The 27,604-nt window shown below is 44.9% G+C and overlaps 1 protein-coding gene across 1 annotated transcript in view; it reads left to right on the forward strand.

The window, feature by feature from the left end:
• Positions 1-10,301, forward strand: part of BUB1B (BUB1 mitotic checkpoint serine/threonine kinase B) — a 57,105-nt gene extending 46,804 nt beyond the window's left edge. The window contains exons 18-23 of the mRNA XM_068549224.1: positions 259-359; positions 2,462-2,611; positions 4,234-4,376; positions 7,279-7,450; positions 8,240-8,346; positions 9,788-10,301. Coding sequence (XP_068405325.1) covers positions 259-359; positions 2,462-2,611; positions 4,234-4,376; positions 7,279-7,450; positions 8,240-8,346; positions 9,788-10,019 — 905 coding nt within the window. The 3' untranslated portion in view covers positions 10,020-10,301. The remainder of the gene's footprint in view (positions 1-258; positions 360-2,461; positions 2,612-4,233; positions 4,377-7,278; positions 7,451-8,239; positions 8,347-9,787) is intronic.
• The last annotated feature ends 17,303 nt before the right edge of the window (positions 10,302-27,604 follow it).

Raw genomic sequence — 27,604 nt, forward strand, 5'->3', positions numbered from 1 at the left:
AGAATGTAAGAAACAACATTATAGAAGTTGACACATTGATAAGTTCATGTCCCAGTAACAATAGGAATTCTGTCTTCCCCTCTTTCAATTTTTTTATCTCCTCTTTCAGTTTTTAAAAAATGATTTTGAAAAGTATTCTAGATGCTACTAACTGGCAAATATAAAGTGAGTGCCTTTAGCCCTTAAGCCAGGGAGTAAAAGCTAGGGAGCTATACCTATTCACAGTGATTTTGAAATGGAATCAAACCTTCTCAACAGATAATGAGGATTATTGCATTAAACAACAATACCTGATATGTGAAGACTACAAATTATTCTGGGTGACACCAAGAAACTCTGCAGAGTTAACCATAATAAAGGTGGGACTGATTCTTTGTCATTTCAATTTCTTTGTAAATAATGTTGGTTGAAGCAGTAACTGTGGCCCCATGGTACCATCAGATCCTTTTCATAGTCTATAAGCTTCCTTATAGGAAAGTCAGTGATGCATAAAGAAATCACTCACCATTATATGCCAAGATCAGATATTAGAAATGAGAGGGTATTGTGTAAATCTCTCAATGTGTCCAAACATGTCAGGTGTTACATCAATTTTATCTTTTTGAGGACATCTGAAATTTTATGGCTCGCTCCAATCTGGACAAATTACATTCTAGGCTTGACACGTACACACACACACACACACACACACACACACACTATATTACCTTGAAATTTCCATTCACCATCATCCCAGGGATTCACATGACCTCTTTTTTATATTGAATGCCTAGTTACATTGGATCCCATTTTCTTCTTCTTTCTTGGTTTAAGTCCTCATATTTTAGTAGCTTCCTGAGAAAGGATGCATAGGATGTAAATTTTTTGAAACCTTGCATGTCAGAAAATTTCTTATTCCACATCTTTGTTTGATTGGTAGGTTGGCTAGATATTAGAATTCTAGGTTCAAAACTTTTTTTCTTTAGAATTTTGAAGATAAGCTCCATTAGCTTTTGGCTTCTAACCTTGCTTTTAAAATCTTTTGCCATTCTCTGTGTGATTTTCTTTTTTCCCCCTCTCTCTGGATCCTTGTAGGATCTTATGTTTGTCCCCAGCATTCTGAAATTTCACAATTACATGCTTTGGTAAAAGTGTATTTTCACCCATATGCTAGGCCCTTGATGGCCATTTCAATCTGGAGACTCCTTCAGTTCTGAGAAATTATCTTCAGAGAAAAAATTATTTCTTCTCCCCAGTCTTTTCTGTTCTCTTATTCTAGAATTCCTTTTATTAGGATTTGGGGTCTCCTGGACAGATTCTTTAAAAACCGTATCTTTTTTTCTCCTATTTTCTCTTTGTCTTTTTGCTTTACTTTCTGAGTGTTTTGTCAACTTTATTTTCAGTCTTTTTACTGGGTTTTTCATTTCTTTTATCATGTATTTAATGTGTAAGAGTTCTTTCTTTGTAGCATTCTGTTCTTCATTTCAAAGATGAAATATTCCTTATCTCTCTGAGTGTACTAATGATATTTTAATTTTCTTTTTTTCTCCCTGCATCATCTGTTTCCTTTTGTTTGTTTTGATCTCTGTCTTTCTTATTAGAGGCTTTCTTCAGGTCTTTGGCTCTCTCTTCATGTTTAAGTGTGGGATGCTAGAAAGCCAGTTGCAAGTTCTGTTATATGGTGGGACCTTGACAGCTGTAGGCTTCACTGTACAATGATCTCACTTGGCCATTTTGTTGGAAAATCCCCAATCTTTGGGTCTTTTAAGCTTATCAGATTCCTCAGAGAAAACTTCTGGTTTCCCGCCTAAAGCATGTAATCCTGGCTGCTAGCCTCCTGAAAGTTGCATAGGGAAGTTAGTCTGGAGAGTAGAGGGGCAGGAAGGTGCATCTTAACATTTGACATATAATAAACTTTTTCCATTTGACATATAATAAACTTTTTCCTCTTCTCCATATGGTATTCCCACCCTCAACAATGCATGGTGTCCTCTAGTCCAGAGCCCTTCTGTTTTATATTCTCTAGGAATAAACTTCTGGTCTTCAAGAATGAGAGAGAGGCAGTTGCTAGGCTGGGCTACAGGAACAGGAGGGGAATCTGGGGACTGATGTTCTCTTTAACAGAGTTCAACCACTCCTGTTTTAGCTCCACCTTCACCCTTACTTCTAGAGGTAATTAGTACCACCAGTTTAATATTATAGGGAGATGGTCTTGTATAAATTTGGTTGCTCTCAGCTTTCTCCACTGCTAGAATCAGCTTTCTTGGGTCTGTTAAGTGGATTGTTACCTCTTACTATTTTCTTTCCGGCTTTTCAGAATTTCCTGCTGCTCCGTCCTTTATTATAGATTTCTACCTTTTAAAATATCCCGTTACTGTTATTTCTGTTGGGGTATAGGAAGGGCTGGAGGGAATGTTTTCATTCTGCCAACTATAACCATAGATTCTAATGACTCTTATTTTTAAAATATATTTTCTTACAGGTATCGTCTCAACCTGTCCCATGGGACTTTTATATCAACTTCAAGTTAAAGGAACGTTTAAATGAGGAGTGTGATAATTTGTGTATCTGTTATCAATACCAAGATGGCTGTATTGTTTGGCACCAATATATAAACTGCTTCACCCTTCAGGTTTGCAATAATATGAAAACATATCATTTAAAGTCGTCAAGTAGAGAGATTTGTGCTCCATTTAGCAAAGGAATTTAGTACAGAATTCCTGTTAATCTTCTGGAAATAGACCAATTAAATAATGAGTTAAAAGCATTGTTTTCTTTTTCCAAGTTATTTTGACCAAGAACTTCCTTTAACTTTTTATTATGTCAATTTTCAAACGTATAAAAGTAGACAGAATTGTGTAATGACCTGGTCATCTAACTGTGATCATCACCAGCTCATGTCCACTTTTGTTTTAAATTCCTGGTCTGATAATTCCAACATCCGTGCCATGTCTGGTTTTGATGCTTGTTCAAATTGCATTTTTTGCTGTTTGGTATGCCTTGTAATTTGTTCTTGATAGCCAGGCATGATGTACTGGGTAAAAGGAACTACTGTAAATAGGCCTTTAGTAATATGATGATAAGGTGTGAGGGGAGGGAAGGTGTTGTACAGTGCTATGATTCATCGTCTTTTGCAGCGAGCCTATGCCTTTGGACTGTGAACTTCACAAGTTTCTCAGTTTCCTACCCCCACACCCCCTACCACCCGGCTTAGGTAGGACCAGATGGTTGGAGTGGGCTGGAATTGTGTATTTCCCTTCCCCAGGTCAGGTAGGCTCTGATAATGCCCCAGCAGGTTAGGCTCTGGTTAACTAGTTTCCCCTGAAAGCAGGCCTTGTTAAAAAGAACAGAGTGCTGTGGCCTGTTTCAAATGGTTCTTTTTTCCCCTCCCGCTGCTGGAAGCGGGGAATTTTTCTATGATATTTACCGTGAGAACCTGGTCTGGCTCCTAGAGGTAAAGTTCACAAAAATGTGGGGCCCCCCTGTGCTTACAGATCCTAAAAGAGTCATTGATTTTTCAGTTGGCTCAGCTTTTTACATGTTAGGACAGTGGCAACTTCCAAGCTCCTTAAGTGAGGAATGGAAACCAGAGGTCTATTTTTGCCACTCTTGTTTTATCTATACTATCCCCCTGGATCATTTTTGGAACCCAAACACAATATATCTTTTTTTGCCACACCACACGGCTTGCGGGATCTCAGTACCCCAACCAGGGATTGAACCCAGGCCCTTGGCAGTGAAAGCCCAGAATCCTAACCACTAGGCCACCAGGGAACTCCCCACAATATATCATTTTATTCTTTGGAATGTTCTTAAGAAAGTTTTACTGCCTTTTTTTAGTTTAGTGTTTCCGAGGTTTTTATTTCTCATCTCTCTTTTTAAATTGAAATATAGTTGATAGACAATGTTATATTAGTTTCAGGTGTACAACATAGTGATGGTTTTGCTGCAATTTTGATGGTAATACAAATTCTCCAAAATGGTTGGAATGATGGTATTTGAAAACTACCATTTATAGAGCACCTATTATGGGCCAGGCTCACCCCTGATGCTCTTCATCCATTATTTCATTAAATCCTTATAAACAATCTTATTGGAGAGCAGCATTATTAAAAATGGGACAAAAACCCAACATACAAAGGAGCCGACATTCTAATAGAGAACAACAAGGAAGAGTACAGGGCAGCAGTAAGCAAGGTATTGAGTATAAGTCACCCCAAATTAAGAGATAGTTTTCTATCCTTCTATTTCCAGGATCTTCTTCAATACAGTGAATGTATTACCCATGAAATGACAGTGTTGATTATTTATAACCTCTTGACAATGATGGAGAAACTACACAAAGCAGAAATAGTCCATGGTGACTTGAGTCCAAGGAGTCTGATTCTTAGAAACAGGTTGGTCCTTTTCATTCTCTTATAATTCTATCAGCTTTGTCGTAAAACATGGATAGTTACCATTCTCTTTTGCCTTTTGATAAATGCCATATTAATGAACACAGTGTGGTAAGAGAATATTTGCTACCTAAAAGTCTATAGTCACTGGGAATAGTTTAAAAGAATTCAAACAAAACAACACATTGAGGAAAAAATTCAGAAGAAAAGAATTAACAACTCTATTGTGATGATTCCTGTCAAGAAGAGATGTAAAATCTGAATATTTGGGGAAATGTGAGGTAGATTGTCTAGTCTTTCTTTGTGTGGGGCCAGTGCGGAGCTAGCAAGGATGCTAGCAGAACTGAGGCACTGCTCAGTTTCAAAGACCAAAGCTTAAGTCACACCAGATTGAGGTAATTGCCAAGAGAAGCAGGTAGAACCAGAGTGCAAATGCAAACCATGCCAAGGAAAGGGGCTTAGTGTTCAAATTAAATCCAGTTTAGCCATCAGGTTCAAGGGGTGAGCACAGAGCAGGAAATAAGAAATGAAGCCCAAATACTAAGAACTGAGAAAATACAGACAACATTGAGGCATAAACAAGGCAAAGATGCTCAACAATTTTTGTTTTATGGAAAGGACTAGAGGACCAACACACCCTTCTAATAATGGGCATTGATCTCATGGTATTTGAGTGAAGCAGTCTGGTTTAAAGATGCTTTGTCTGCCCCAAGCCTATGACTTGGGTAAGCAGTTAACTTTCTCTCTGAGGTCATTGGTGTACACTAAAAGCTGGAATCATTCTTTACATTTCTCCTGACTACTTATTCTATAAGAAGAAACTGAATTAGACTCTAAATCATAGTCGGCATGGAAATTAAAAGAACCTTCAATGTATTTCTGCAATTATAACCAAAAGAATTAGAGCATCCTACTTTCTTCCCTGAGATGGCAGAGTCCTAAAGGCTTCCCCAGGCATAATACAGCAGCATTTCTCATCCAGGGCACCATAGGTACTTTGGATGAGATAATTCTTTGTGCAGGTCTGGTCCAAGCGTGCCAGGATGTTTTATATCTATTTCCCTGTAACTACCTCTCACCCAATTATATACAAGTTACAATCCCCCAGCCATTGTGATCACCAAAAATCTCCCCATATGTTTCCAAATGTGAGAACCCCTGGTATAGTTTTTATTTTCGTTCTGTTTCACAGCACTGAAATTTCAGAGGATAGTGCTAGAGTTCTCAGGACTTTTCATGGAAATTGTAAGCAAAGAGATTTTCTAAGCCTTTTTGGGATTAGGCATTTGTATGCTGTGTATTCAGATATCCTCTCAGTCACTAGAGGACTCCAGGAAACCACATAGTGTTGAAGGGACATTGCCTTTTACTTTGTCACAACTTTTCAAATTTGATAGGAAATTTCATATAGATTCACAAGGAATTGAAAGAGCCTTTTTTTTTTTTTTAACATCTCTATTGGAGTATAATTGCTTTACAATGTTGTGTTAGTTTCTGCTGTATAACAGAGTGAATCAGCTACATGTATACATGTATCCCCATATCCCCTCCCTCTTGCGTCTCCCTCCCACCCTCCTTATCCCACCCCTCTAGGTGGTCGCAAAGCTGCGAGCTGATCTCCCTGTGCTATGCGGCTGCTTCCCACTAGCCATCTATTTTACATTTGGTATTGTATATATGTCAATGTTACTCTCTCACTTCATCCCAGCTTACTCTTCCCCCTCCCCATGTCCTCAAGTCTATTCTCTATGTCTGTGTGAAAGAGCCTTTTGAAATCATTTAATGCAGTTTCTACATTGTGTGTGTGTGTGTGTGTAAAATGAGATCCAAAAAAGTGGAATGTCTTGCCCAGGGTAACAGTGAATGGATGATTAGAGAGCTGGGAGACCTTCCTGCTTCTTTTTATTATTCTCAGAAACATTTTTCCTACCTCTCCCAAGTTTTGAAAATATTTGGGAATTATAGTTTTATGATGGCCAAAAACAAGTTGTAGTAAGGAATCATAAATTTTAAAGTAAAATAGATCATTCTGTGCCGTGGAGGTATATGTGATAGGATTAATCAAAGCCTGTATTTAGGAATATAAGCCCTGCCACTGATATCAATCAGGGATTTGAAAAAACCAACTGAGAAAGCAGAGAAACAGAAGGAACACATAAAAATAATCCATTTTTTCCTCACATAAATAGTTCCTATATCTCTTTGGAGAATAGCTTTATTACATGGAATAGATACGCCTGAGGAAAATCAATAGTGAATTAGTGCTATAAAGTTCTTTTCTGTTTTTCTTTTTTTATAAGGAAACAGGATTGGAATTACATATAAGAGAAAGACAGAGTATGGTATTAATTTAATATAAACAGGATGGTTTACAGTATTTTGTAAAGGTATCACTTTACCAAAAAACAGCCTTATGTTGTTTTCAGTTAAACTCTGGGAAGGAGGGATCTGAATGACACTCGGAAAGCCTAATCTAATAGTAAACAAGAAAGACTGTGACATCTATAAAAGCTTAATTTCCTCCATCATAATTCTTGTCAGTGTATAAAACCATTGCTGTTATATATGTTAATATGTACAGTGCAAGACAGAGGCCTGCAGTCTACTTCCAGTATTTAGTTTATATAATATGGAAACTTGATAAATGTTCTGTGGTGGCCATGCACAATGGCTTAGATATAGTTTGGGTCACTAAACTAATCTTAACATTCCCCAGTTGGGTGGATACTGCCACTGCTCTTACAGGTGCATTTTCATAACTAACCACTGGAGGGAGCTATTGGCATAGCTAAGGCACACCTGCAGTACCTCCTTTTTTTTCTTTCTTTTTTTTTTTTAAAGACCAGCTATGCAGCTTCTTTCATGGCCTATTTTTATTATCTCCTTCTCTTACATCTGGGCTTAGAATCCACGATCCCTATGATTGTAATAAGAACAATCAAGCTTTGAAGATAGTGGACTTTTCCTACAGTGTTGACCTTAGGGCACAGCTAGATGTTTTTAACCTCAGTGGCTTTCGGACTGTACAGATCCTGGAAGGACAAAAGATCCTGGCTAACTGTTCTTCTCCCTACCAGGTAAGTGTAAAACAAGCTTGAGCAAATATGGAGAGGGTTTCTTAATCTCTTTCTTACCTAGATAAGCCATGAAAGCTAGTGTTTAATGATATTGTCTCTCCTGGCACAGATGACCTAGTTTTCAAATATCACCAAGTCAAGCAAAATATACCATTTTTCTGTCACAACACTGAGGAATTTATACATACACGTGCAGACACATGACTAACTCAGTAACCTAAGTGTCAGGGCCATTTCTACCACTTATCTGTATGGTCTTTTGTAAATCATTTTCTGTGATCTTCTCTGTAAAATAAAGATAATAATCAGCTCTGTTTACATCAGAATTCTTGTGAGGATTAAATGAAATAATGTATATAAAAAGGACATTAGGACAAATATAAAGTGTTTTATATGGTGGCATTATATGCAGAAATCCCTTCTGACTCAGCTCTGGATATATGGCATTTTGCTGATTGAATATGTGGCGTAGCCCTGAACTAGTCATGTAGAACACATCTAGATCACAGCTGGAGTCCATGCAAATTTAGTAGGTGTACAAATTTGAATTTGACAGTCCAGATATATTTGTCATCTTTTGTTCTAGGATAATTCCTAGAGTTGGCTCTACTGATCACTTCTTTGGGGAGTTTCTCTCTTTACTGTAACGATAAGTAACAGTCTACTAAAATGTATATCATAAAATAAACTTAGCTAAGCACTATAATACCTGTCAACTTCCTACATAAATAAATTGCCATGACAGTAGCAGAGAATGATTTTAGCTGATGGTGCTTTTTGTGATTTCAGGTAGATCTGCTTGGTATAGCAGATTTAGCACATTTACTGTTGTTCAAGGAACACCTGCAGGTCTTCTGGGATGGGTCCCTCTGGAGACTTAGCCAAAATATTTCTGAGTAAGTATTGGTGATTTCAGGGTCTTTGACTGTCCAAATAATGTTCTCTTTATCTTGGGTGCTCTCTCTGCTTTGACAGCCTTGGTTTCTTAGTCCAAATGCCATGATTTCATTAATTTTAACCAGTTTTCATTAGAGTATCAGTGGAGCACCTTGTGCAGGACAAAGGAATTGTTAATTAAAAATGGGAATCAAGCTATTCGGACTTCAGGACATCTTTCTGGACCTAGATGTATAGATGTATCATAGACATAAACCATGACTAGAGTATGGAAGCCTCTCAATTTAGAAGGCTTAATAGAAACATTTTATGAGAATAATTTTCTAACCAGTTGGTGTTAGTCTTATGGCCCTTTTTAATAGCTTTGGTCAAAAGTTAATAAGCATCTCTTGAAGAAAGTCAAATTTCTAAATTACCTACTAATTTTAGGCTATTATTTGTTTAATGAATGGGTGAAACCAAAGCAGAGAACTGAATCTCCTTGGTGAGGAAGTAAATGCTCTCTTAATAACAGCTGCTTGGTCTCAGAACCTTAGTATTCCCTCAAGCCTACTCATAATACTTATTAAATATCCCATGTTCTCCCTTACCTTATCATAGCTATTAACTTCGCAGAATAAGCTTACCAATCTAAAACTTACTGATACATTCTTTGGTTAAAAGAAAAATCAGTGTTGAAAATTTAACACCCCTTCACCTCCATTTTCCCCTCCCAACAATTGAACTGTATTTTTTTCTTTATTTAATTCAGAATTTGGCCAGTCTTATTTGTCTCTAACATGTACTTTCAAAATAGGTTTCAAATATAATGTAAGGCATATAGGATAGATTCAGGTTATCTCCAGTTGGTCATGGTCCTAGGTGGGTCTTACACAAACAGAAGCAAGTGGGGTCAGGTGGGGTTTCCTAACAGCCTTGCCTTATACAATAATAGAAGCTTCTCTGATCTTTAAAAAAAAGGTGCAAACATCATAGACTTAAGCAGTAGTTACTTCAGTTGAGCTTAGGATTCTGAGAAGGTTGTGAAGATAATAAACCACTGGGCGGGGGGAGAGAGGAAGCTGTAGTCTTTCTAATGACCTAGACTTTAGGAAAGTTAGAAGAGAGGAGACAAAATTCGTCTTTCTTCTATTTGTAGAAGAGAAATGCTGCATCTTAGTACATGGAGGAAATTTATAGATTCAGATGAAAGATTTTCTTTCCCTTTATGTGCATTATATTATGGCTTTTCCCACTATGGTAGTCTTTTTTCTTTTTTTTTTTTTCTTTTGTAGTTTCACCTTGGGTTTTCAAAGGACACTACTTGAATGATCTCTAACCCTAGAGTTAGGTATTACCTTAAATCATGTTGGTGCATAAATGTACCACTGAGTTAAACACAGAAAGAATTCTAACTCCTATATGCCTAATCTTGATGAAAATGGTTTTATATATTTTTAGGCTAAAAGGTGGTGAACTGTGGAATAAATTCTTTGTGCGGATTCTGAATGCCAGTGACGAGTCCACAGTGTCTGTTCTGAGGGAACTTGCAGCAGAAATGAATGGGGTGTTTGACACCACATTCCAGAGTCACCTGAACAAAGCTTTATGGAAGGTAGGGAAGTTAATCAGTCCTGGGGCTTTCCTCTTCCAGCAAGATAGGCAGTCAAGTCCCTCGCAGATTCCTGCCTAAAACCAATGGTGGTACTGTGGAACACTGGACCTGTATATGCTATGATTTAATTTAGGTACACTACTAACACTTTTCTGCTTTTTGGTAGAAGTATATTTCTAGGTAACTGGCATTTTCTACTCAACAAGGTACCTCCTCTTGGCCTTGTCTAACTTTAACAAAGAACTGTTTTATTCTAAATGGATTCCATATTAATGGGTACCTTGTTGTCATTTAACGCATTTGTCTCAACTTTTCCCTGTGCTTTTCCCGTTTGTAATTTGTGACCTGTACCCTTATGATCACTATGTATTTTGTAAATAATAAAATAGTATCTGTTAAATTTGTGCTTCTAACATCTCATCTACTTTTTGCTAACTAAGGTAATAAATGGCCTGATTTTGCAGACAGGAGCTACTTTACCATGGAAATGTATATATTCTAGACTTGGAACTGTTATGATAGGATCGTAACGAGACAGAATAGCCAACCATTCCTTTAGGTGTTCCTGACCTTCCACTAAATGGTCTAGATTGAAAAGTAGATAAAATGGTTTACACAAGGCCAAATTTTCTTAAATTTCAAGGGGCAAAATTGTTTGTTTTTATTATATTTTAATGTTTTCATTTTTTATCCACCAAGCCCCTTGGTCTACTTATATAATCTAGCAGTGCTGCTGCTACTCGGTGTCTTGATTAGGGCTGTGCGAGTTAGGAAAGAAAAGGTTTTGAATGGGCTTTAGCAACCTTTCAGGAATGGAATAATTACCATTCTGTTACATGCAAAATGACTTGGTGGGGGCACGGTTAATGAAGGAATAGAAGGAGATTTTGTTGTTTGGAAGATTTGAAGAGGCAGAATTTTAGAATAAAAAGATGACTTTGAAGCATGGAATCATTTGGGAGAGAATAGGTCTAAATGAAGTATTAGACTGCTAAACAGAAGCATGAATTACACCAGGTCTTGGGTATAGGGAAGGAAATTGGTAAAAAAAGGGCAATGAAAATTAACTTTCATGTCTAAATATCAAAATTATCAAATGTGCCTCTATGCTGGTGCCTGATTTTTTTTTTTCACTCTAGTTGTCACTGTTACTGCTCTAAGATTGCTGGAAAGCAGAAGATTCTAAGTATATCTCAGCTAAAAATATTTAAGCATATATAGTTGAAGCACTGAAACATGATTTGGCTCTGAAGGATAATCAACTTAGAAATTTTTTGCTCTTAACCAAAATATGATTTTTCAAACATTTTCATGTTTGCTTCTCATACAACCAAGGATATGAAATTATATATCTGTATCTTTTATGTAATCGAACCCATCTACCCCTCTGCTCTCCTCATTTCTCAATCCACCTCTTTGACACACAAAGTCATTTGAGGCTGGATGGTAAATTTAGATTCTTTCTCAACATAGGCTTAGCTACCATCTAGTGAATTTTTCAGCAACCTTGACAGCAAGACTGACAAACCACTGCTTTATGGATAAAGCTTTGATTCTGAAAGTCCACTCTGAGGAGAGGGAGGAAAATCTGAGGAAGCTAATTTATTAGAGAACTTGCAACTATTTTGCTACCTCTTCCTCCTTTCCCCATCCCCTCCAATCCTGACCTTTCTTTGTAGAGGGGAGAAAATAATACCTGACCAATTAGGACCTATGATGTCTTCGTTTTCTCTTTGAGCATAAAACCACAAAGCAGGCACATTTCCGCTTTCCTTATGTTTTATGTTGTTTGTCTTGGGAGAAGGAAGCGGAAGCCTCTTATTTGTTGGCTGAAGCTTCAAATGGTTCTTATTTCTTGTCTCACTAAGGCAGAAATATCATAACGATAGACCTGAGAAAAAAAACATAGCTGAAAAGACAGGATCTTCACTTTTGTTTGAAAAGAGACCATGGAATATATAGTGCCTCACCATTCACAAAGTGTACATCCACTAATCTTCTACCACTGTTAGAACCTTCATCCCCCTGTGACAGCTGTACAAGAAGCCTTCCACCCAAGTCAGAGTGCTCTAACTGATGCCAAACCTGAATCTGGAAATAAAAAGATTTCCTTTAGCATTAGGACTTTAGACTATTAGTTGGGCTATTATCTCAAGGTAGATAAGAAAGCCTTTCAGAGGGTTAGCACAAAGCACTTTGAAATGACTCTCGTGTTAGGCTAAAATCTTTAGGCAAAGACAGCAAAGAAATGCTTCTTGTCTGTTGCATTTGGAAAAGAGGAATTCTTCCTCCAGCTGCACGAACTCATAACCAAATTCACTTCCAATCTGGCTCATAAAAGTAAGATTTCCCTAGTGAGGAAGATGCGTTTTTAAAAAAATTTTTAATATGGCAAACTTCGACCTTAATGAGGTTCTTGTTGCCACCAAAGACACAAGAAGCTATGAATATTTAATAGGATAAAGGTGGCATTTCAGAAAACTGGTGTTGAAATAATGGATTAGAGTTTGAACTCTATCACCAGCGCCACCACTAGTTCATACAGCACCTTTGTGCAAATTAGAAAAAGGCCCCTTCCTCTAGCAGGTTCAGTACCTCCCTGTGCACCATAGCTTGACTGGATTTCAGTCCCCACTTACCCTCTCAACCTGGTACCCTTGTAAATAAATTGCACAGCCATATGCAGTGGTCTTTCCCGTTTCACAGCTTACCTGCAAAAAAAATTCTAGATAGATCAAAAATGTTAATGTAAAAAACTGAAAATATAAAATAGTAGATGACTTTGTAATTTTTTGTCTGTGACATAACACCAAGATTTATCCAGGAAGATTGCTATTTATTACTATAATAGATAAAATATAAAACCTGACATAGTCACCTGTCTCTCCCCTCCCCCCCAAAAAAAAACCCTAAACGCAAACTAGGAAAAATTACTCGCCACACGTTTGCATCATTTTTCACTTGCATTATCTCAAGGTCTCATAACTAGTCTCTCTGCTTCCCCTACCCACCTCCAGTCAAATCAGAACCCTCCAATGGCTTCCCATCTCACACAGCACAAAATCGGAAGACTTCTCACAGCCTGCAAGACCCTACCAGGTCTAATCCTGCTATTCCCTCACCTCTTCCCTGACTCCTCTTTCCCTTGCTCACTCCACTGTAGCCTGCCTGCCTCCTTTCTGTTCCTTAAACGTGCCAACTAGTTTCCCTCTTTATGAACTTTTTGCTTTGTTTCTTCGGCCTGGAATGTTCTTTCCCATAACTTCACATGGATTACTCCCCTACTCCCCTTTAGATGTCTTCTCAGATCTCCACCTTATCAGAGGCCTTCCCTGGCTATTCTGTACAAGTAGCGTCCCACACACACACTGCTGTTCTGCTGTTGCTCTCTATCCCTCTTACCCTGCTTTATGTTTTCCATAGCACCTATCACCTATTTTTTCCATAGCATATATATATATATATACTTTGTTCTTCTCCCCTGTATCCCACTACTAGACTTTAAGCTCCTTAAGGGCAGGGATTTACTTTGTGTCTTGTTTTAACCCCAGTGCCTAGAGCACTGTCAAAGCACTATTTTACCTAAGGTACAAAGAACTTTCTTAAAAAATTGAAAACCAGTAGAAATAGACAAAGGGCATGAACAATCCACTAAAAACATTTTGATGGCCAGCATGTGAGTTGTTCACTGTCATTCCTATTTAAATAAAATGCAAAATAAACCTGAAATTTTCATCATTCAGATAGTAAGTGGTTGAAAATTGTGTTTGTGAGGGTGAGGGGAAATAAGCACTCATGTTATTAGTGGGAGTGCAAATTGGCACACTATTAGGAGGTGATTTGGCAATGTTTATTTAATTTAAATATTCATTCCCTTCAGCTGAGAAATTTTTCCTAAGAATTTATCTTAAAGAAGCATTGGCACAGATGCTCAAAGATAAAGCACTGTTTGTAACAGTTGTCCTCCCTGCTTCCAAAGCTCATTAGTCCCAAAGGGATAATCCATGTGACAGACCCTGGGAAAAGAGGAGTCCTGGAACTAATGCAGAGGGTGAAGTCAGACAATTTCTGTAGATGGCAGGGATGCCTTGACATTGGTGCCAAGAAGATTGGTGCCCAATCTTCCAATTTGGCACGAGCCTGTAGAGATGGCAGAACCTGAGTTAGGCTTTGAAAGTTGAATTCCAGACATTTCAGCTTATGTTTAAAAAAAAAAAAAAAAGCTGAGGGGAAAAAGTGGTTGCCTTTGAGGAGAGTAGGGTGGAGAGAGGAACAAATAAAGGCTTTTACTTTTCAATTTGTGTATTTCTGAGCATTTTGAACATCCTGATTACTTTTTTTTATGGCTATGGGATAATCTAGGCTAAGAAATTATGGGCTATGGTTTTGTCATCTTTTCCCTTCTCTACATTAAAAAAACAAAAAGCCTAATATGTGTTAGGTTTTTTTTAGTGGGAAATTTGGGAGACTTTATCATCCAAATATAAAAGCAAGATTAATTTGGAATTAAAATGAGAGCGTGAAAACAGTTTTAAATTATTAAAGATAATATATCTAAACTTCTGGTTTTAGTACGCTAAAAATTCATACATGTTCAAATGTTTTATAATGTTTCTATTCAAGGTACGCTTTCTAAAATTATCATCTTCCTACTGTTACAACTTCCGATGTCTGGGAACAAGGGATTGAATTACATAAAACTTGACTTTTTTCCAAACAAAATAACATTTTATGGCTTTCGTATAAAAACTTGAGTTTCCACAAACTGACACTGTATGATTAAGAAAGGAACAAACAATGATGAACTCAGGCTAAATGTCTATAGACATACTTTGTTCCCGTCAAAGCATACTACTCCCAATAGTCTTGTGCTTTAGAGGCTCCTGCGTCAGACTTGCAGCTGCCTAGCAGTGTTGTCCACTAAATGCAAATTGGCTTCTCCATGGGGAGCAGTGGTTGCCCAGTCACGCTGCTAGTTCTCAAACGCCTTGTGAGCAAAAGGCTGTGTGTCTATTAATTTTATATAGTCCTAGAAATTAGTAGTGAATTAAATACGTAGTGAGTTAAGAAAAATAAGTAGTGAATTAAAATGTTGGAAAATAGCGGCCACAAGTTCAAAAACTAGCTATATTAGAGTCTTGGTGAGAGGGGGGAAGAAAATCTATCCTAGGCTGTAGATATGCCTGGAATCATAATCTCACTTTCATTTCTAGTGTGTCACTTTGTGTATGTTTCTTTAACCTTCTCTTGTAATCGACTGCTGACCTTACATCACGATACACTTCATTGTACTGTTTACTCTTTTCAAAATTAAATGTTATTTTCACAGGTATGTTTATTCCATCAAAATGTGTACTTTATTTTCCGTGTGTGTACAATTCAGACCCTCATTCATTCGAAACAGTTACGTGAGTCAGCGTATGCTGCAATTTCAAAGTAGTTTAATCTTACTGGCCTGGTCATGTGATGCGTTGTATTTAATTGCTTCAGTCCTGCAATTAACAAAGTGAGGATGGCATTTCATAAAAACAAATACCCATTAAAATCTGTGAACAAAAAGACGAACATACATTTGCTTTTGCATTTTAAAGTAAAATTGAAAAAGAAACCTGGTAATGCTAGAATAAAGTGATAAAAATATTGACAAGGATGACACATGAAGGTTCAGTGAGACTGGCTCATTCCAGGAAATGAGACAGCTAAGGGTGAGTACATGTGTGGTACAGCAAGTCAAGGAGTCCCAGTGAATCTAGGGGATCAGGCAGACAGAAATAGGAGCTAGGCAGAGCAGACAGACGTTAACTAGCATTGCTGGGAGAGACCTTCCTGATCAACTACCCTGCCACTGAACAGGTAAGGAAGCCACTTGCTCAGGACTCGCCCAAGCAGACACATCCAGGACCCTACCTAGCTTGTGGACCAGTGGTGTAGGCCACTGGGGCAGCCCCATAGCGCCTGGCTGCATTGTATCATCAGTTGCCTTGGACAGGTACATGTACATGCCTTACCTCTCTAATACAGTTGAGCTCTTTGGGACAAGAACTGTGTCTTTTTATACTCTAGTTACATCTTGCACGTGGTGCTCACATTATAGGGGGTCAACTTCACAGGCCCAGGGCCTGCTAGAACCTCCTCAGTATTGAGATGGCCCCTTGCCTAGGGTGCCAAACCAAATGCTAATAACATGGTTAGAGATGCTGCCTCTACAGCCAGAATGCCTGGGTTTGAATCCTGGCTGTGTGACAATGAACAAGTTACTTACCCTCTCTGAGCCAGTATTGTCCTCTATGAAATGAGGATAACCTGAGTGCCTACTTTACAAAGTTTTGAGAACTAAATAAAGCTTTTAGTACAATGCTTGTAGATGTTTGTATTGATTTAGTTCTAATGTGGTCTAAAGTTCTCTAGAAACCTCTCGAGTAGATTAGAATCCCAGCTAGATTGGAGCCTTACTGTCGTTTGAATTAATTTACAGTACAGAGTACGGCTAAATCTATAATATAATAAAGGTAGGTGAAAGAAACCTGGTGTTCTCTAATCTAAAGGGGAAATGAGTTTCTACTGGGAGTGACCTTCAGGGAACCAAGTATTTGTACTTCAAGAAGACGGTCTCAAGATAAGCCAGGTACCAAGCTGTCAGGAAGGTCCATCTAGTCCTGTCTTCAGCCCACAAGGCTGTGTCAGTCCAAAGGTGGTCTCTGGCTCGCAGCTGTCTGCTGCTTCTGTGCCATGTTCAGAGCACAGGAATCTTAAATGCTGCCTCTGGTCCTGTTTGCTCTGACAGTACCTAACAGGCAGGTCTTGCCCACATTAGTGGGAAGCAAGATGCAGATCCCTTCCCTCCAGCCACCTGCAGATGCATCTTACTCCTCTCCCCCACCAGGGGAAGCACTTTCTGGCTTAGGGAGCAGGGTCTACTCACCCCATTTAAGGCCAAGACATTTTGTCTCTTCCTGAGACTCTTGCTGCTAGAGCTTAGGCTTTCAGAACTATTTCTATATTACCCTCTGCTACATCCCTCTCCTGAGCCAGTGGATAAAAAGTGACCACTTGCTTAATAGGAAAGAGGAAAGACAGAACATAGGAAGCCCTATAAATTCGATTCATGAACTGGAAAACCTGGGCTCCAACCCCAGTTCTGCTCCATACTGGCTTCTTGATCAGGGCAGGTCAATCTGCCATCTATAAATTAGTGCTGAGGCTTCTACCCCAAAGGGCTGTTGTGAGAATTAATAACACAGTATATTTGCTAAACATGAAAATTTCATGGCTCCTGGCAAGCAGTGGATTTGTCTCTGTCTGCCCAGCAGCCAGCCCAGAGCCGGGCACAGGAGGCAGCCGGAGCTGGTGTAATCCATTGTGGAATCTAAGCTACAATGGAGATGCCTGACATTCACTCAGGCCTCCAGCTGCAACCTGTTGACTCCTGTTTTACTCTGTTGATACATGTTCATTTACCCCCTTCAGGACAGCAAATAATCTCTTGGAATGTAGCAAAGATGTTTAGCCAATGAATGTTTTTAAACTCTATTAGGGCTCCACATTTAATGACAGGCACCATGAAGGATATAAAGAAATGTAAGGCATGCTCTCTCCCTTCAGGGAGTTTATAATTTAGTTAACAGAACAGGATATTACAGGTTAAAAGCCAAGAGAATATAGAGAGAAATAAATCAAAGGACATCTCAAGGTAAAGCAGATGGAGCAGATATGTTAGGACACTGAAGAAGTGAGGGTCAGCATGGGTTAGGGTGTCCTGGGAGCCATCAGGGCATGGCAGGGATTGGAGCTGGTCTGTATCGGGTAGTTTTCAGCTGCAAAAATCAGAAAATCAAAACTAGCGTAAAGGGTAAGAATATCTGTTATCTCACATAACAGCCTGAACCCAGCAATTCATGGAAGACCCACGTTGTTTCCACCTATTCTGCCATCCTGAGCATGTTGGCTTTTGTCCTCAGGCTGGTCCCCTTCTAGAACCCAGTTGGCTACCACAGCAAGCTCAACAACTTGGAGCAGCACAAGGAAATTTTTCCCAAAAACTCTCCCAGCAAACTTGCACTCCTGTCTCGGTTGTCACATGCCTAGGGCCTAAACCAATCCCTGGCAAGAGGAAGGGAATTAGCAAGATTGGTTTAAACTAATCAAGATTCACCCCTAGGGCTGGTGCTGGGGAGGGGCCCTTCCCTGAGCATACAGGAAGGAGAAGAGTACACATCCAAATAAGTTGGGTTTCTTCCAGCAAGTAAGAAGGGACATGAGATGGATTTAGAGAGGCAACCAGTAGTGTCTGCTGCATGGGTGGTGCTGGGAAGAAAAAAGGCATAACTTGATAGGAAAATAGCATCCTGGACTCTGAAACAGATTACCTGGGTTCAGACCCCTGCCCTGTCACTTAGTGACCTGAGCAAGTAAGTTAACTTCAGGAGGTCTTCGTTTCTTCACCCCTGAAATGGGATAGTAATAATTCTCACATAGATTATAAATTTCATGAGGACAGAGACTTGTCTTTTTCATGAAGTTATCCCCAGCACCTAGCACAGAGCTTCGTACCGAGCAAGCACTCAGTAGATATTTATTGAATGGATTCATTAATTGGATTGTTGTGAGGATTTAATGAGTTATTGTGTGGCATAGGCTTAGCACAGTGCATAGCCTATAATATGTGCTCAAGAAAATGAGTTTTTAGCCAGTCTTTGACACAGTGGGAATCCTCCATATATGTCCTTTTGCTGCTTTGCCATCACTTGTGCTGCCAGATTTATCACTAGCCCTTGCTCACTGCAGCTGAAGCTCAGGTGTGGCAGGAAGGCTCTGCTCCTGGGGGACTGGGCCTGGACTTGCAAAGGCCTGTGTACTTGGGACTCTGCAGTTTGTAACTCTGCTCTGACCAGTTTCTGAGCCAGCCCTCATGTTACCATTGACCCCTCAGGGTCAACCCCCTAAAGCCCCCCCGGAGACCAGCCTAATTCACTTCTAAGGCTATATGTGCCACAGTGAAGAGGGGGCACCCATTTCCCTGACAGAAGGCTTTTCTTTTTCACTGTGTCTCACGTGAAGTTTGAACTGTCCCAGCCAGTTTCTGCTCGTCCCTCCTTTTCCCTGCTCTGACAGAGGGGGGCCAGCCCCTCCCATTGAGGCAGCTCCCAGGAAGGCTTATCTATGGGAAATGCCGCTGCTGGGCCTGCTGCCAGCAGCTGAACTGGGCGTTGAGGGCTGACTCCCCCCTGAAGTCTAAAGGCCTTGTCCTTGTGGCACAGCAGTGAAAGCCAGCCAGAGGCAGCACTCAGCCCCGTCAGAGCATGCTGTGGCCAGACCCCAACTGAGTGGCTCCCTTCAGCCATCTGTGCAGTGTCTCCCAGAAACAGTCATGCCAAAAGCTCCCCAGGGAGTTCCTGCCTCGGCACAGATCCTGGCTTTGCCACTTTCTAGCTGATCTGGGGAAAGTTATTTAAACACTCTGAGCCTCAGACTCCTCATCTGTACGGACTGGGATAATTAAAAAAAACAAAAACAAAAAAAACCTTGGTGTTTTGAGGATTCAGTGAACTAACAGGTGGAAAGAGCCTAGCCGTCCTATGCCAGGAACATGGTGCCAGGAACATGGTGAGTACTTGATAAAAATGTTTTCTTCTGCGGCCACCTCCATCTCACGAAACCAGGAAGTTTCACAATTCCATAGACCTGATTCTGGAAAAAGAATTCCATTCCCTATTCACTTACTTGAAAAATCCTGTTTCTCCAGAGAGGAAACCCTGGAGGTTAACAGCAGACACCCTAGCCAGGGTCACTCTGAATCCTGATGAGATTCAGTTCTACACTTCCCTCCCTCACGTCCCCAGCAGCGTTGTGACAAACGGGGCAAGAAGGGAAGACCATACGAAGCGGTGCCCACCTTCTGCTTCCCAGGCCATCTGCTAACACTGCCATCTTCTCTGGGTCTGTCTCCCCGTCGGCCACGACCCTATTACCCTTTCTTCTTGCTTCCCCCAGTTGCCCCAGAAGCCGGGGCACTGCGGGGTGGAAGCATGGGGGACGCTAGACCAGCTTCTCAGGGAACAATCCCTGTCTTCCCTCAGTCTGTGCCGCGGCCCCTTGGCTTCCTCCCCACCTCCCCTGCCCATCAGCGTGCAGGCAGGTTCTGCCGCCCAGCCTGGGCTACCGGAAGGCCTCGTCATTCCCTCTTTGCTTCTAGGCAGAGGGCCAGCGTTGGGCCTTCTGATCCAGGCCAGAGGGACAGTGGCAGGGCAGCAAGGCCGTTGGCCGGCAGCAGTAGTAACTCCTCCGGGGCTTTTCCAATATGCTTTTGTTGAAGAAGAGTTCCTGGAGAAATTCCCTAATACGCAGCCCGGCAGGCACTCCTACTCCATGGAGCGTGGTGGAGAGAATTCTGCCAGTCACACTCTCGGCCCCCTGCCAGCTGTCTTCCACACACCTTGCCCCGCTACCAGAATACCCCATTACCCTGGCCTCCCTGCCCCCCTCCACACCCACAGGAGGGAGAAGGAGCAGGGCAGGAGGAGAGGCACAGAAGGGGCCCAAGCATCCCTGTCTGACAAGGTCCTGATGCTTCCTTCCCACTGAGGACCACCCCCAGAACTCGGTTGGTCACTCTCCCTTTTGCTACCAACACCTTGAAGGGTGGGTGGGTTCTCTGGAGGCATCTGCTCCCTGGGAGCCCCACCTGCCCTGCAGGAAGCCATTTGGGAAAACCTCTTGAACGTGGGGCCCCTGCCTCTTACCTGGAGGCCCAGGGCTGAGGGGCACCTCTGAGGTAATACCAGCCCTGGAATGCAGGTCACAGGCCCCAGTGACAATACCTGCTCCTTAATACCAGCCCTTCCTTTCTGGAGCCTGCCCCAGCTTGGGATGGTAGGGGGTGAAGGCAGGCAGATCTGTTCCTCCCTTCCTGGCCCTGCGGCGAGAGATGCTGACGAGTGTAGGCAGGTGGAGACAGGCCCACACAGCCGTCAGAAAGGCCCGTGTGAAGCACCCTCTATACACACAGCACAAGGGGGGCGGGAAGTGTGGGGAAGAATCTAAAGATCGAGAAAAAGTTGGCAGTAAAAAGGCATTTTTCCCACACACTGGAACCCTAGACTTTGTTTCTGAAACTTGTTATTCTTAGGGAAAGCCGGGGAAGTATTCCTCTATGAAAATGTGAGGACTTCGCTGTTAGGGGGCCTTTCCAAACCCATCCCCAGACGATTGGGACAGGACATTTCGGTATAAGCAGTCAATCCAACGGAACCTGACTCACCAAAATGGTACAGATGAGGCAAGTTGCTTTTGAGGCTTTAAGTATATCTCTATTTTCAAAAGCAAAATGGAGAGTGAAATGAAAGACTTTAAGTAATTGTAAAAACACCATTTTGGCTGATTCACATGCTGCCACTTCCTGGGAGCCAAGAGTAAAAGGCAGAAATGCCCACAGTGACAGCACCGCTGCTGCCTTGGACTCAATTACAGATACGTCACACTCGGGGCTTGACCTAGAACGGGCTGCGTGGGCCGCAAAGGGAACAACGGGCCTGTGAGGAGGAAAGCAGAGTTGCAGTCCGACTCTGCCTCTAATTTCCTCTGTGGCTTTGCTGAGTCACTTAATCTCTGGGGGCTGCAGTTTTCTCACCTGCAGAAGGCGGGGCAGGGCTGATGATTCTAGAGTCCCTTTCAGCTGTGATTCACTGTATTCCAAGTAAGGGTGACCAGAGCACAGAACCGCATCATGCATTCACTCATTCAACAAAGTTTGCGAGGGCATCTACTATGTACCGGGCACCATGCTGGGTTTCCTGCCCTCGAGAACGCAGCCTGCTGGGTTTAGCAGAGGTGACTCTGCTGGGATAAGGAAGGGCACAGGGCATACCACTGGCCCAAGAACACAGGCATCTGGCCAACTGCCTCCTACAACAGGCAGCCAAGCCTTTGCAGGATTTCTTCCATTGGCTGGCAGATCCCCCTTTTCTACAACCTGTGAGGAAAGGGATCTAGGTTGTCAGGTGTCCTCACCAAATCAAGAAGCCATGCAACATGATGGTAGAGGAATGAGTTCCAGTCTGTGCAGGCATCAGCTTTCAGAAGTCCCTGAAGACAAGACAAACAGAATCGACAATGATGGATTATCATGCTCAGGAATTTTAAAGGATGAGAAAAAGTAGCCAAGACCCATGGTGACCCTTGGCTGGTTTTTGGCCTCCAGCACCCTAATCTTCTTCCCCACCTCATGTGGGTAATGGGAACACTTGACCAGGCTACCCTCCCCTCCGCCAGGCCAGGGGTGGACACGTGACCTGAGCCTCCAACCAGACTCCCCCTCCCCCTGCTCTTGGACCAGGTGCCTGAGGTGCATCAGGTGGAGCGCGTGGTGGTAGCACCTTCCGTCCAGGTGGGGGAAGCGTGGAGACTGTGGAGTTAGGTCCGATGTCTAGAGACCTCAGGGCTGCCCAGCTTCTGTCCTGGACTTGATTCTCCAGACTTCTCATCAGTGCTGGGAGTTAGTTACCTGACGGCTGTCAAAAAGTCCCTTTCCTGCTCAAGATGGCTGGCCATTAGAAAACCTAACTGAGTTTTTATGATTAATGCCACATGGTCCAGTGCTGTGCAGCTCAATCAAAATGTCTATGTGTGCAGCCTGAGACTGTTACATGGGAGGTGACTGGAGTCATGGTTTGGAAGATTGACCTGCTGCTGTTTGGTGTGTGGATAAGAATGAGCCACAAACAGCACAGCCACGGAGCTGAGAGCTGAGAAGAACATTGATGTTTTCTGAGCTCTCAGGATTAGCAGTTCCTGTGCCAGGAGCTTCATTCATTTATTTCCCACAACCCTATAGGCAGGTGAAATCATCCCCATTTTATGGATGAGGAAATTGAGGTCCAGGTGGTTAAATAACACGCTAAAGGTAACTCAGCTGATGAACGGTAAAGCTGGGATGTGAACTCAGGAGGAAAAACTCAGAACCTGGGCTTTTAACCAAACGCCACATTGTTTCTCTATGGAAGAAAATTCATGAAAGAGTTTTCAAAAATAACGCAAACAGCTTAGTGCCACCTTGGGCTGGGGGTGAGAAGCGTCAAGGGGAACGGTGGGTTTCCATCTTCAGCAGCAGTGGGCACTGGTGCGGGAACTGGCAGGTCAGGGTGGTGCCTACACCGGGGCAGCTGTGACTTGGGCTCTGGAGTGAGCATTTCCAGGTCGATGGTCAAAGCCACGGAGAGGATGGTGTTCCAGCAGGAGTGTGGGCAAGCGTAGGAGAGAGGAGCGGGGGCCGAGACTGGGCTTGGGCACTGGGAGAAGAAAAGGAGCCAGTGAGGGGACAGGTGGGTCCAGGGACCGGGAGGGCACTGTAGAAGGCTGAGCTCTGCCTGGCCCCTGGGGAGCTCAAGTTCCCACCTGCAAAGGCCCCTGTTTCTGATCAGGGTCTGGGAAACAATGGGTCCCTGCCGACCCCAGAAGCCGGTACCCATGCTGCCCACCACCCCCTGCGTGCCGCTCTCTCACCCTTCACAGCAAAACCAGCCGAGACCCCTAAAGGCGAGCTCGGCCAGCTGTGGCCGGGCAGCCAGGTCCCAACCCCAAATTCCGAATCCTGCAGCTCTGGGGGTGGGGGGCCTGGGAGGTCTGGCTTCCCAGGGGCTGAGGGAGGCTTGCACTGAGCTGGGCAGGCAGCCCTTCCCCCCACCTCCCCCTCCGTAAAGGCAGGCAGGAAAAAAACGTGTTTTTATAAATAGCTCCAGCCCCAGCTGATTTGTAAATTCAGTGGGTTTTTTGTGTCAGTGACATCACCCTCCTCCCCATGGCAACCTCCGACGATATCAAAATTGCCAAGCAACGTTGGAGCAGCTCGGCGCCCCAAACGAGAGCGGGTTGATGCCTGAGGATTTAATGGAGAAATCCCAAAGTGAGCCGAGGTGTTCCGTGGAGGAGGGGGGCGCGGCTGGGGTGGAGGCCAGAGCCCGCCAGCGCCGCCTGCCAGGAGCCCTGGGCCAGCTGGGGCTCCTTGGCCATGCTCCCTTTGACAGCCTGCTGCCGGCAGCAGGGGGGAGGGCATCGCTCCCTGCCTGATGTGCCAGGAGCCAGGAGCAGCCATCCAGGTGACTAAGCCGGCCCACGGGCACTGAGTCACCGCTGGCCTGGAGGTTTCTTCCTTGCCTTTTGCATCTGATTATTTTGGGAACTGGAAACTTGGAGCTGCACCTGAGTCCCGCCCCTTCTAGCTCTCCCCTCCCTACCTGGGGCTCCAAGGAAGATGGGACCTGCCAGGAGTCTGCCGCCCCCCGCTAAGGATCTGGAAGACGCTGTGGGGGCCTGAGGGGCCGGGGAGAGATGTCGGCCGGCAAAGTGCAACAGCAGATATGGTGATGAGGCTGCCTGTCCTCTGGAGGTGTCGGGAGAAGGGGAGTCTGGTCCATGCTGACTGGCGTCCTCCCGGGCTGGCTTTGAACTCGCCTCCTACGGGCTATTTCTGTAAATGAGCAGCTCCTAGGGTCAGAGTGGCATTTGGAGAACGAGGCTGGATTGGCTTAGGCTGGCCTGGGCAGGTAGGTGGCTCTGCGCCGGGTGTGGCCCCATGTGTGTGTGAGAGGAGCAGGTGTGTGTGTGAGAGCGGACCACAGGGGAGCTGGCAGAGGCTGGGGATGGGGGATTTGGCAGCAGTTCATCCTGACTGATGCTGGGCCCGCCCAGGCCCCGAGATGGGTGCTGTGGAAAAGGACACCAGGCGCCTGGCCTGAGCAGGTGAGGGGCAGCTCCAGCTCAGACAGACCCAGGCCCCACTGAGTCCACGGGACAGAGATACGGCAGGGTGCCCGGGCAGGGGGTGGTCCAAGGATGGAAGCCAACCCGCCGGGGACACCAGACAGTGCTTGGGCTGCCTCCTCTTCTGACAGCCCTAATCACTAAGGCACTAAGGAAACAGCTTCCTACCAGGAATTCTGTCCCTCTCGGTGCAGTGCCCGTCAGCACCTACGTGTGTCCTCCGCCGAGCTCTCACGGGTGCATCCCTGGGAAGGATGGTGCCCAGGGCTCCGCTCCCCCATACTCAGGACACAGCGGGGCCGCTGATCAGGCTGGTGCTCAAGCCAGCGCCTCGGACCCCTGACCCCACAGGACGTGCTCTGGTGTGGGTGCCCCGCCTCCACACCAGTGAGTAAGCTGCTAGAGGGAGAGGGCTATGTGCCCACAGAGGCAAGACGACACCAACCAGGAGCCTTCGGGAGAAGCGGGAGAAGCGGCTGGGCGAGAAAAGCACTGAGGTTTTCTTTTTCTGTTCCTCTTTTTTTCTTTTTTGCCCGAAGGGAGTGCCGCTTCCTGGGCTGGAGGCAAGCACCGGCCTGCATCAGGGAGCTCGCGGCCCAGAGGACGGCCAAGGTAAGGTCCCTGCTGCCACGGCGGCGCGGGCTTCCCTGGCGGGGTGGGGTGCCAAGTTGTCCAGGTTGCCCACCATCTGGGACAGGGCGGGCAGCTGTGGGTTCCCAGGCTAAGGAGCCCCACGCCCCGCCCAAACTGCCCCTCCCTTCCCAGATGGATTTTGAAGCGCCCCTGTCCAAGCTGGCCTCTGGCTCCCTGGCCAGAGAAATGCTTATTTCTGCTATCCCTGCCTTTAACTCCCCTTCCTGCTGGGCCGTGCCAGTGCCACCAGGACTCCGCTCCAGGAGGCCCCACCACCTCTGGGACACTCCCCTCATGTGTGCATCCCTCAGATATTTGTGGAGCACCCGCTGGGTCCCGGGATCCAAGTCACGCCCCTATGCTGAGCTTGACGTGGCACAGATTCTGACTCTGAAACTCAGCCTCAGGCCGGATTCAGGGGGCTGCCTGGCTGAGAGCACCATGTTTCCTCACAGACCTCAGACTCCCCTGCAGCGTTAATGACCTGGGTGGCTCCAGGGACGTCAGGCCCAGTGAGCTCGGGTTTCTGAAGCACTGGGGCCCCACCAAGAAGCAAGGCTCACGCAGTGTAGTTTGCTCTTTCCCTGGCATCACACACCAAGGTTGGAGGGTCTTGCTTGGGGTCTTTCCCTGAGTGGTTCTGGTGGGAACCGGGTTCCTGAAGTAGAGGATGAGCTCTGGGCTGCATGGGCCCCGGTGGGCCTGGGACTCGGCCTCCCAGAAGCTCATCTAGCTGAGAATAAGGCCTTTGGGCCAAGCAAGGGCTCCTGTCTGCAGCTCAGGAGTGACAAACCTGGGAGCCCTGGTGACCAGTGTGCCTAGTCAAGAGGGGTCGGCACCAGGAGCAAGCTTTCTGGGAGCCCATGATTTGGGTGGAAAGCTCTGTGCACCTGAGAGTGGCCACAAGGGGAGAGTACGGCGGCTGCATGGACCGCTCAGTCCCCCAGGGACAGACATTCTTGGTGAGCAGAGCCCCCTGGGATGTGCCAGGCACAGGGAAATGTGCGGGCAGGTCTGGGGCCTCCAGCCACGGCAAACCCACTCTGTGCATAATTCCCAAGAATGACCAGGAATGCCCCCTGTCCTGGAAGAGCCCGTGCGACCAGAGTCAGGATGAACCCAAGTGTCTCCCACTCAATTAATCCCCATACCTGGCTCCAGGAAGAGGAAAATGGGGGTATTTACTAGCCGTGGGGTTACCAGCTGTGGGCGTATTCCCGGCTCCTGGAAAAAGGCCACTCAAGCCTGGTGGTGCCCCGTGTATGCAGAGCTGAGCAGCAGCTGGTGCCCAGCTGGGGGCAGAGTGGCAGAGGCTGGGGAGCACCGGACAAACAGCAGGCCAGCAGGGTGGCAGCTGGCTGGGCCAGGAGGAGAGGAAAAGCTCAGGGAGGGCTCAGGACGAGGGCTTTCTTAGACCTACCGCCTCGGTGGGAGGGCCGGGCAGGGCGGAGGCGGAGACGCTGAGAGACCTCATTCCTCACCCAAATGGCCTCAGGGGCGCCTCTGCGCACTGTGTCCTGGGCGCAGAAGGCAGCAAGGACTCATGGGAAGCTGACCTGTGGCTGGAAGTGGAGCCCTTCCTGTAGGATGCCTTCCACACCTGAGTGGGAAGGAGACTCGGGCAGTAGGAAGGGTGCTAGCAAACCTCACTAGCAGGCCTTCTGCGGCCTGTCCCTAAGAGAAGCGGACTAGCCAACGGGTCGGAGTAGGGCATGGAAAATAGAAGCTTCGGAAGAGCTCTCCACTTCCTGAAGCGGGGCTGGCGCTCCTGCCCGGGGTGAACAGGCCGACTGGTCCTGGAAAGCTGCTCCTTCCGAGCTCAGCCCGAGGGCCCGCTGGGGGCTAAGGTGCGGGGTGTGAGGTGTGGGATAAAGGGGCACCTGTCTTTTCTGGGCAGGGTGCGGGCTCTAGGCAGCACTAGGCGGTAAGGTGAGGGGTGTGAGGTGTGAGATAAAGGGGCACCTGTCTTTTCTGGGCAGGGTGCGGGCTCTAGGCAGCACTAGGCGGCTAAGGTGAGGGGTGTGAGGTGTGGGATAAAGGGGCACCTGTCTTTTCTGGGCAGGGTGCGGGCTCTAGGCAGCACTAGGCGGCTAAGGTGAGGGGTGTGAGGTGTGGGATAAAGGGGCACCTGTCTTTTCTGGGCAGGGTGCGGGCTCTAGGCAGCACTAGGCGGTTAAGGTGCGGGGTGTGAGGTGTGGGATAAAGGGGCACCTGTCTTTTCTGGGCAGGGTGCGGGCTCTAGGCAGCACTAGGCGGTGGCCATTGGCACCTTGTTC

Source organism: Eschrichtius robustus, chromosome 1 (genome assembly GCF_028021215.1).
Source record: "Eschrichtius robustus isolate mEscRob2 chromosome 1, mEscRob2.pri, whole genome shotgun sequence".
Taxonomy (NCBI): Eukaryota; Metazoa; Chordata; class Mammalia; order Artiodactyla; family Eschrichtiidae; genus Eschrichtius; species Eschrichtius robustus.